Source organism: Pelodiscus sinensis, chromosome 1 (genome assembly GCF_049634645.1).
Source record: "Pelodiscus sinensis isolate JC-2024 chromosome 1, ASM4963464v1, whole genome shotgun sequence".
Lineage (NCBI taxonomy): Eukaryota > Metazoa > Chordata > Testudines > Trionychidae > Pelodiscus > Pelodiscus sinensis.
The window spans coordinates 121,919,538-121,930,834 of record NC_134711.1 but is presented as its reverse complement, the minus strand read 5'-3'; the positions used below and the strand labels follow the sequence as shown (position 1 = coordinate 121,930,834).

The following is an 11,297-nucleotide window of genomic DNA, read 5'->3' as shown; positions in this document are numbered from 1 at the left end:
ACAATAAAGGGGCAGAGGGGAGGAGGAGAATCTCTCGCAGGGCTGGAAGTTTTTTGTCTCCAAAACTGAGTGTTTTCCCCCAACCAAAGTCACATTGCAGTGTAAATGTTCTCATTGTTTTGTTGCCACAGGGCAGTTTTTGGTGACATAATGTGCCAGTGTAGACAAGGCCTTAATGCACTTCTACTTTCCAAATCGACATACATGAAAAGAAGCCTGGGCTCAGACCACAAAATGCATTTATATGGATAATAAAAGAATCCAGAGTTAAAATAATGTATTAAAAATTATAGTTTTAGAAGCTATATAACAATCCTCAAGCTTCAGGACACAAGCCAACCTATATTTGTTGGGTGTAGGAGAGATTTTTTTCCAGCAAGCAATTATCCCAATAATGCCTACTTCAGAGGTTCTTGCACATCTTCTGAAGCATCTAATATCAAGTCACTGTTGGTGACAGGCTACAGGACAGTACAGACCATTGCTCTGATATGCTATGAAAAGTCTCTTCCAAGTGCTACAGCCACCTCCAGCTGGGGCAGCCTGTGCATGCTGTTCACAGGATGGGGTGGGGGGGTCCTCAAACTCACCACTCTATGGTCCCTAGGTGAACACCCTAGCCCCTGGGCCACTCTAGAACTCAGCCCCTGACTCTATACTATATGGCTGTGTCTAGACTGGCCAGTTTTTCCAGAAAATCAGCCGCTTTTCCGGAAAAACTTGCCAGCTGTCTACACTGGCCGCTTGAATTTCCGCAAAAGCACTGACTTCCTACTGTCTGAAATCAGTGCTTCTTGCGGAAATACTATTCTTCTCCCGTTCAGGCAAAAGTCCCTTTTGTGCAAAGCTTTTGCGCAAAAAGTCCAGTGTAGACAGCTCAGATTTGTTTTCCGCAAAAAAGCCCCGATCGCGAAAATGGCAGTTGGGGCTTTTTTGCGGAAAAGCATCCGTGCCAATCTAGACGCTCTGTTCTGAAAATGCTTTTAACGGAAAACTTTTCCGTTAAAAGCATTTCCGGAAAATCATGCCAATCTAGATGCAGCCTATACATGTAGGAATAGCCTCAGAGATTTCAAGAGATCAGGACCTGTTCATTAAAGCAGTTTAACCTACTTTAACAGGCTTCTCAGCATTCATAAAGATGTGTGTGTGAGCTCTGTAAGGAGCATCTCTAGCTATACAGTCCCAATCACCTCAGAATGTAAGCACCCATTCAACATATGGCAGAAACCAGCTCTTTAGACGTCATTAATAAAAGTCTATTTTAAGCTATTTGTCACACCCCCGTATTCATACCTAAGAAACTGTGGTAGCCAGAAAAACAGCAGATACTATAAGCTGGGGAGGGATGAGTCTAAACAAGTGTCCGTATAGTGCTCAGTGTTTTCTTGGAGGGCATAGGTGACTGGTACCTTCAAGGGGTGTAGATGCAGGAAGTTCCACCCAGAGGAACAAGGAGGGGTGTGTGGGATCACCCCATTGAGCAATCAAATTTTTGGCAGAAGCAGAAGAGGGCACACCTCCTGGGTGCTAACACAAGCCACTAGAAGGGATCAGGGAGAATGGGGAGAGATTGGATAAGCTGTAAATATGCACATTTCTCTGACAAATTTTGAACCAATTTTTACCAAAAAAAAAAATATTGTTTCAACTGAGCTTATAAACTTTTTTTTTTAATTTTAACTTTGAGAAAGAGTTTAGATATGCCTCTTGCGTAGGAAGGTGTCACAACATGGTGGGATGCGTATGACATTTTCTGTACGAGCAGACCCAACACAGATTAATCACCCTCCTCCATAAACAAAATTTCTGCTTAGAAACAAATCTGTGTACCTGGATAAACCAGAGGTGGGACTAGAATTTGGATCCTCAGGTGCTCAGGCAAGTTGTTCCTATTATGAGCTGAAGAAGCCCAGACAGCTAAGACCCTGTGGGGGCAAAGACCATTTTTATTCAGTGTTTATAAAGAGGCTAGAGGAGGTGCTAGAACTAAGGGTGTTGTGGGGGCTGCACCCCCTACTTTCTAGCATATACAAAGTTTATAGTTTAGCCCAATATGTCTCAACACGCATTATAAAAAATTGTTCCAGTGCCTCTGCCTAGCGCAATGAGGTCCTCGCCCAAGACTGGGGTGCCTACACACTACTTCAACACAAGTGACGATACACTGGACCACAAATGTTTGTCACAGCACTTTGTTTAGATTTTACTACATTGTGGTTTAGAATTGACATTGGACCAGCATAGGCTAGTACGGCATACCAGCCTTATGGCCCTGGGAAACCAGGATTTAATTCCTCCCTTCTCTTTATGTGAGAAGGCATTTGAAATAGCAAGAGAGTGTTTTAGAGTATGAAGTATTCCAGGGTGGGACTTTTACAGTCACTTCTTTTGCAGCTTTTCCAATTTTTATATATAATCCATTGTCACTGAAGCTGAGAGTTGGACTTAGGACATTCACCTTAGATTTGGGAGACCAATTACTAAGCTCACTTCTTTGTCCCAGTGCCTCTATAAGAGTCACTAAACAAATAATGCGTCAGGAGATGGTGCTCAAGCATATTAGCACAACTTTCTAGGTTATGAAGGATCATTAAAACTTGTTGCACATAGCAAATCTCTTCTTGCTATAACAGCTCTTTAAAGAAAGTTCTTAAAAAAACTAAACATGGCAGCATAGACATGGCTAAAGATTTAACTGCACTTACCTAAACATCCTTCCAAGAATTAAAATCGCAATGGTGACAGAGAATTAATATGCCTAACTTGGCCTAACTTTTTATACACTTAAAAGCTTGGGTTTTTCATATGCAATATTAGAAACAAAGCCCAGTTTTACAAACTGTTTTGAAATGTGACACACTAGGTGTAAAAGGTTTCCATTATACTTTTAAAACAAACCTGGAAAGTAAATTAATACCGCACATTTGAGTGTTTTTCTACTCAAAATACCACACATTTTCCCCAAACGGGGTATGAACACACACGCACACACACACAGCCCCCAAGAACTAGCAAAATCATTTAACATGAATCAGCCAACACCACAAATTTCACTGGCTGCCCACTTCTGCTGTATGTATAATAAGCTTAAGCAACATGCTGCACTCTAGATTCGATTGTCTGCCAAGAGTGAACAAACTTTTCTAGACAATCTGTTATTTTACTGGCTGCCGTCAGAAAAGCCTGTTGCACCATCTGCTCTGTGGAAAGTACAAGATACTTGTTTTACCTGGGTTCCAAATTAGAGATGGGCCAGAGTCAAAATTCCTGCTGTGGGGATCCACTAAAAAGAGTTTTAATAGTGATTTCCGGCCTTTTGGGTTCATAGCAAAGTATCCTAAACAAAGCCCTTCCATAATGTTCTTTACACTTGAGAGAAATTTGTCACAACACATCTGGTTGATGATCTCAGAAACATGAAGGACTGAGGGAGCATCGCAATAGACCTGCCTTCTAATTGCTCTAACCAGTCCTCATGCAATCAGATGTTCCTGGGGCTATTCATGTCGATAATTAAATAGTTGGAGTCTCCAAGATAGGTTTTGGTACATTAATTCGTTATGGCATCAGGGAGGGAGTTTACACTGCCTTTGCCTCTACTATAAGTGCCCTGGTAGTAAACTAGGGGCTCAGGATGAAAACAGGTAACTGGTTAATCGGTTACCAGGTAAACATCACTAATGACTGGTTAACCAATACCCGGAAGCAGACCCTGCTCATAGGGGAGCCAGCAGCAGCAGCCCAGGGCAGGGGGAGCGGGATCCCACTTAATTTGTTAACCAGTTAAACCTAAGGTTTAATCAATTAACTGATTAACCAGGATTTTACATCCCTACTGGAGGCTAAAGTCTCAAAGGGTGTTCAGCCGACTACATTGACCACCATTAAAGTAACATAACATCCATCATAAAAGCTGACAAATACAGACCAAAAAATACTTGAAATCAGAGGTGTTGATTTTATTGAATCATGAAGATAAACCAAAATGAAATCCAGTTGTTTGCTCAAGTGATCCACAAGAGCCCCTTCCCATTTCCACTATGGCTACGTCTACACTGGCCCCTTTTCCGGAAGGGGCATGTTAATTTCACCTATCGTAGTAGGGAAATCCGCGGGGGATTTAAATATCCCCCGCGGCATTTAAATAAAAATGTCCGCCGCTTTTTTCCGGGTTTTAAAAAAGCCGGAAAAGAGCGTCTACACTGGCCCCGATCCTCCGGAAAAAGCACCCTTTGTAGGAATAAGAGCCTCCGGAAAAGGGTGCTTTTTCCGGAGGATCGGGGCCAGTGTAGACGCTCTTTTCCGGCTTTTTTAAAACCCGGAAAAAAGCGGCGGACATTTTTATTTAAATGCCGCGGGGGATATTTAAATCCCCCGCGGATTTCCCTACTACGATAGGTGAAATTAACATGCCCCTTCCGGAAAAGGGGCCACTGTAGACGAGCCCTTTATATGTCACATGACTTAGATTAGCTATGATGGGAGCATGGCAGAGAAAATACACTCTTGATAACCCTGGAGTTCTCAAAGTCTCTAAAATGTTTACAAAGTTCTGTAGCCTGGTATAAGGCATAATAGTTTGTGCAACAGTTGGGTAGTCCTGTGAGATAGATAGCCAAAACCATTAATAAATTTGCATCCATTGGGATGAAATGGCACACGTTATAGTGAAAACTCAGAACAGGACTTGTATACATTTTTGTGTGGAAAATAAGTTTTTTAACTAAACAACGTTTTCACAAAAGCAGCCATGAAAAATGTTTATTTTTTAGTCTACAGAATTAACACCATGAAACAGAAATATTTTTTTCTTGAAATGCCACTGCAGAGCCTCATAGTAGTTGCAGTTAAGTTGCCTCATGCTCCTATTTTTCTCTGTGGACCAGGCTCTTAGGCCAAATTTCATCTCCCATAATGTACTGCAGCTATATGACTTTCCATGATGTATCCCCTCAGCAAGAGGAAGACCATGGTGCATTATGGGAAATATAGTGTGACCAGGGATCCCAGCCCATAGAGAGGAAAGGGAACATGAGGCACTATTTCAGAACCCCCCAAAAAATGTATTTTTAATTTTTCACCAAATATTCCATTGAGGAAAAAAATCACTTTCTGCCTACCTAATACTAATTTTGTTTTATATCATGTCAGTGGCTGGAGGAGATTTCATGGGTTTAAATTTGAGAAAAATACCCTAGAAATGTCTCTGAATAAAATCCTAACCTTCCATTTTGCTTAGTTGCTGAAATAATAGGGTTCAGGACACATTTTTTTAATGGTGAGAGAAAACCCACTTGCCTAGTGCTCCTGCTAGGGTGTGGAGTGAGGGTATGGGGCACCCATTTTTCAGGGGCCCCTAATTGGCTGGGGTCAGGTTTCAGTGGCCAATCTGCCACTGCCTGTTGCCACAAGATGGGAATCTTGGGTAAGGGCACTCAGAGCACATTGAGTAATTGGGTCTGCTGCCAATGTGCCTCTCATCAGACATTGTCTTCCAAGTGCTGCTCTTCTCTTCTGCTATCTGCAAGGCAGAGTATGTGCTTGAGAGATAGTACAATCTAACGGAATAAGGATGAGAGACCCTTGGGATCATGTTAGTATTGCTCACATCTTTGCTGGTGGTTCACTATGTCGTTACTTGAAAGTCACTTCTCTGTCACAGTGTACTCATCTTTAAAGTTAGGACAATATGACAAGCTGATAACACCCTGTATGAGGTGAACTGTTGTTTACCATTCACACTAACAGCAGCATCTTGGATCACCTGTTGAATATTTCATAGAACAGCACAATATGGTTTCTGTCTTCTAAAATTATTTGACTCAGAGCCATTGGCTCCAGAAATTCTTACCAGCCTTCATTCCATTGTGTAATGAAAAGAAAATACACTAGGCTTCAAGTAGCACACCCAATTTTCCCATCAGGGGATGCTTAAATACTAGGATTTAAAAATTACAGGAGAGTTTCATTTGTATATTTAATTACATGGCAAGGAAAATGAATACCCCAATATAGAGATGTCATGGCATACTTAAATGTAATGATATATTTGCCAGTTAATACAGAACAAGCAGGCATGTTTTTCTTTTATTGACCAATAAGAAGAGAAAAAAGGGAACAAGTCTGTCACTGGTTGTGCCAGGCACAAATAACATCTTAGAATAATAATAAATAATTCTCCTCCCCAAATTCCATGCTGATGGACTATGTGCTTTAGGACTGTCACTTTATATTTACTAATCAACTCATGACAAATCTATGACTGTGTCCCATGCATAAGTAGTGTACTTGTACATATTTCTATAGGGAATTATGCAGTGGGAGGCTGTATGGTGGATTACTAAGATTCTACAGTATGCTTTACAAATCAAACTTAGGCTTTTTATAACCAGACATGTGCTTATCAAAATGTTTCAAGCCATCAGGCACATTATGAATTGGCTCAACGTGTGAAAGACACATTAAATTATTCATTTTCACTCTCTAGTTTAATGTTACAGATTCACACACATTCGTTGTTATCCTTTTGAAAACATAGAGCAAAAATAAAACTAAAAAAATTATTCATGACAAAAGGGTGTACAAGAACGTGAGGTGGGAAGGAGAGCATAGTCCAACTGCCTATTCAGGAGCAAAATAGCTATCCAGCATCGTAAGTGCTGGAACTGAGGTGTGGGGGTGTGCAGCAGCACTCTCTGACTTGAAGTGGTTTTCATTATATACAAGTTTAGGTCAATGGCTCCAGGCACCCGCACTATAAAAATTGTTCCAGCGCCCCTGTCCAGCATAAATCAATCCACTGTCTTCCAAAGAGCTTTATTTATTTACAACAGCTGAGGATCAGACCACAGATTTTAAATGCTATGAGATGGAATCTAAATAGTTGCTTTCTCTCCACCCCCGTTCCATTGCATTATTTATTAGAAATTCCCCTTTACAAAAATAATGTTTCAAAATCAGGTTCATATCCAATTTTCGAGATCATGCCTTCACTCATTTCAGGGCAACATATTTAAAGAGCTTTTATGTGATCAGATGCAAGATTTGCACTCTGGAGCTTTCGATGGAAGGGGTATGTTTAATGGACAGCCATGTTTAGGAGAAAGAAAAAAGGGAAAATGTGAAGATGTGATTTCTGGAGGTGAGAGGAAACGTCTAGAAGTCAGCATTTTTGGGTCATCTGTGGTCTACACTAACTTGTTAGCGTTTCTGTACCTCATTTTCTCAGTCTGTAAAATACATATGTGAATAACATCGACTGAAAAGATTAGGAAAGAATCATTTATGTGATACAGACTACCACACAGCCAGGAACTGGACTGAGATCATGAGCTCATTTTGCATTACCCACTAAAAACATATCACCTAGTTTTAACGTCCAGTCATTGGCGACATGAACTGGATTCTAACCAATTACCTACAAGCAAATGGCTGTGCTTATATCATAGTACCAGTCTCCAGAGTCATGAAATCCTTTCTGGTGGACATTCTATATCCTCAGTAATCTGTGTTCTAAGCTTCAGGTAATGTTCTAGTAAAAGTACTGGTGAATAAAGCACACCAACTTTCAAGGGCTTCCCCCATCAGACGTTTGGGGCTCACAAACGGCATATATACACTAGAACATTATTTCAGAATAACTTATTTCAAAATAATAACTCCCAAAATAACATTTTCAAATAAACATTATTCCTTGTGGAAAGCAGGAGTTATTTCAAAATAACCAGCCTCTTCCTTCAAAATAACAGGCTTGGTAGTGTGGATGCTCCGCTTGTTATTTTGAAATTAAAGGGTTATCTCAAAATAACTCCCTAGTATAGATGAGGGCCAAGAGAATAAAACAAAATATTTATAGGGATTCATATAGGAAATAGCTATAAGAATGTATATCAGGTTTAATTTTTTAATAGCTGATTTCATTAACTTTTGTTATTGAAACAGTATGCTCTTTTTTGTAACTCATTGGCACCAGACAGTGGATTTTCCTTTGTAAAATGTATCTTGGTAATTACTGTCAATGCAAATGGGATTGTTATGTTCATAGCAGTCGGAGGAACTCTCTCCTCTAGTAGTTTTGCATCATTCTACTTTTTCAAAGCCACAACGGGATGATTTATCAATAATGCCATCTAAGGATCTCTTTTAGACTGCATAATCAAGAAGTAGACACAACAAATTCTTAAATATCAATACTCAAACTTGGAGTGCCTTGGTTTCCCATATTAATACGCAGACTGAGGAATCTGATTGGGAATCAAATGTCAGAGTCTCTGACACAGGAAATTACATTGGTTAAAAGGGATGCCAAAATGAAATCACAGCTCACTTTTTCCCATCTCAGAAACCCTTACACATACAAATATACATGAAACGCAAATTTGAAATAACTTTAAGGTCAAATGAAGCCGAAGAAAGCCTCAAAGAGCCTTGGACTTAAACGGAAGGGCAGCAGTTAAAGGAAAGGAGTACGGCTTTTTCAGGCACAGCTATACTAGGGTGGGGGTTGTGGAGGTGCACTGCCTTAGTGGCAGCTGCTGGAGGTACAGGTATCCTGTATAGTCTCAACAAGGTTGTGTGCTTCATAGGAGCAAACTCAGAAATGGCAGCTACAGAAGGGTTTCTGTGTGAATTCTCCTTATTCCTTGACTCTGAATATTACCAGGATAAAATGAGCAACCCACCCTACCATGAACTGTTGTATAGGGGAAGGTGGAGTCATGCTAGTCTCTCCACTTGCACTTTGGTAGTTCAGAAGCTAGCATTCAGTCTGGCCATGTGTAGGTGCACAAGAGTTGCAAGGAGAAGTGGGCTGCAGCAACCCACAATCTGGTGCTAGATTAAAGGGAAAATAAGCAGGCTCTTTTACGTAATCTTCTAAAGTAAAGTAATCTTTCACTTTTGTAGGAGGTGTGGAAGCCTGCATAGGCTTCTGAGTCTGTCCAATGTATTTTAAGAGGCAAGCAAGCAGATTTTTTCAAACATTTCATGCTTTGCCAAATTTCATCCACAGAGCCACTTTTTAGAAGTTATTCTTACCATCCTGCTTGAAAATATACTACCAAAGTTATCATCCTATGGGCTTCAAGCCCCCTGGGAGTTGTTCCAAGGGCTACAATTCTATCAGGGTGCTGCAGCCGCCTCAGTACAAGTCCAGGTGGGAAGCACATTGATTACTCTTGAGGCATTTGGAGCCTTATAGGGAGCAAAGGGTGGATTCTGCAGTAAAATTCATAGCCAGAGAACAGCAGAATACCTGAATACACACATTTATAGATAGCACAAGTTAGGTAACTGCAACTTTGCATGCATACACACTTTTTAAAGCATATTAATGCAACAAGTGTCATACACAGGTGTCTGCATGTGCAAACTTGCAAACATATCACTAGGGACTGAATGTTAAACCCATAATATGCTAGCATGAAAATCTAGTTCTTGGTTTCACTCTTCATACTTCTTTGGACTTGTATTTGGAATGCAAACAGTACAAAACCTCCAATGTAGTCTTCATATTTCCTTTCACAATATCTGTGGATACACAAGAAAGAAACAAGCCAGCTGGGAAACGTTAGAAATCCTTGAGATAGAGAGACTGCACATCTTAAAGCATTGAAGGTAATCTTTCACTTTCCCCAAATTATAGTCTAACTAAATTCAAGAACCAAAACAGGAAATATAAGTTATCAGATTTTCTTGATTTCTTAAATTAGTCAGGAGAAGAAAAAGGTGCCTTTACCACAATGGATCAGTAATATACAGAAAGAAACAATTCTTCATTGGCAGACAACAGAGTAGATAATTTAATAAGATTTGATAGCTGTATTTTTCGTAATTCTACAATAATGTGAATAGTAGCAGGCATTGCCTTAACTCTTCATTTCCTGGCTTTGTAGGCTACGTCTACACTGGCCCCTTTTCCGGAAGGGGCATGTAAATTTCACCAGTCGTCGTAGGGAAATCCGCGGGGGATATTTAAATCCCCCGCGGATTTCCCTACGACGACTGGTGAAATTTACATGCCCCTTCCGGAAAAGGGGCCAGTGTAGACGAGCCCGTAGTGTTTGCATATTGTTCTGTGATTGTACTTCCTGCTTTTTGGAGGTTTCAATTTTCAGGGGCTAACTTCCATATTCTGAAAGTGCACACTGTACTGCTAAGCAACCTCAATTCCTGTTTGACAAAATATTTGCTAATCAATGCATCTGCTTGTATTCAAACCAATACTTCATCCAAATGATGAAAGATGTAGAGGGCTTGATGCTTCTCTTCAGATCGTGTAAAGGTATGTGGCTTTGTACTGAACACAGACCAGCATTAGGACCACGAGGCCACATCTTCAGCTGGTGTAAACAGTATAGTTCTATTAAACACCAAATTGCATCAGCTAAGCATCTGGCCTATGTAGCTGTATATAAATGACACACAGATGTTGAAGTTTATATTTCCCACATTAATCAACAGTAAACATTACTTGAGGCAGTCCTGCACATTTTGAGAAATGGATGTCCATTGCTTTTAAACAAACCCACAAAAAAAGGTATAACCTGGGAAAGCCAAATCAGGGAAACTAGAATGGTCCACTAAACTCCAGGTTCCATGCACAGGGCATAAAGACTCCGCTTTCTCTCTGCCATTTCACAAATCACTTACATTGACATGAATGACAGATACCCATGCGTAGAGCAGGTTGGAAAAAGCCATCCAAAACAAAAGTTTAATGAAAAAAGATAACCAAAAATTTTCATAATTCCCACACCTTCCATTTTGTATTGGCTCTACCCAATAATGTAGATATAGCTAGCTGACCCTTATATATGCTCATATGTATACATATTCTGAACTTGCTCATGAATGGACTACCCAAATGGGAAAAGGTGCAATTTTTAACCCTGGAACAGCTTTCTGGTAAATTGCCCATAGCTTAACATCTTTATTTAAAGACTTGGGGCCTCTCTAAAAGATACGCATTAAATCAGCAGCAAGTTATGGATTCAAGAAAGATTGGGTGAAAATAGATGCTCTGTGTTCTTCAGGAGCTTGAACTAAATGGTCATAATGGAATCTTCTGGGTCTAAAAATCTAATCTATTCACCTCCTGATTTTGGCACACACAGCACACTTACCTCCTAAGTGGTAATTTCAACAACAATTGATGTATCTTAGGGTACATCTACACTACAGAGAAGACTGAAGCTACTGCTGTCTCTCTTCCATGGTTTGAATTAGTGGTTCTTGTTAAGACAGCCAATTTGAACTGAGAAGGGTGCTCCGGTCAATGCCAGTAATCCTGCTTC

The 11,297-nt window shown here is 40.2% G+C and overlaps 1 protein-coding gene across 3 annotated transcripts in view; it reads right to left on the bottom strand.

Annotated features, from left to right (window-relative positions):
• Positions 1-4,750: 4,750 nt before the first annotated feature.
• Positions 4,751-11,297, bottom strand: part of PARVG (parvin gamma) — a 38,011-nt gene continuing 31,464 nt past the window's right edge. For all 3 annotated transcript variants that reach the window (XM_075899659.1, XM_006127732.4, XM_014575793.3), the window contains one exon: positions 4,751-9,531. In XM_075899659.1, coding sequence (XP_075755774.1) covers positions 9,452-9,531 — 80 coding nt within the window. In that variant the 3' untranslated portion in view covers positions 4,751-9,451. The remainder of the gene's footprint in view (positions 9,532-11,297) is intronic.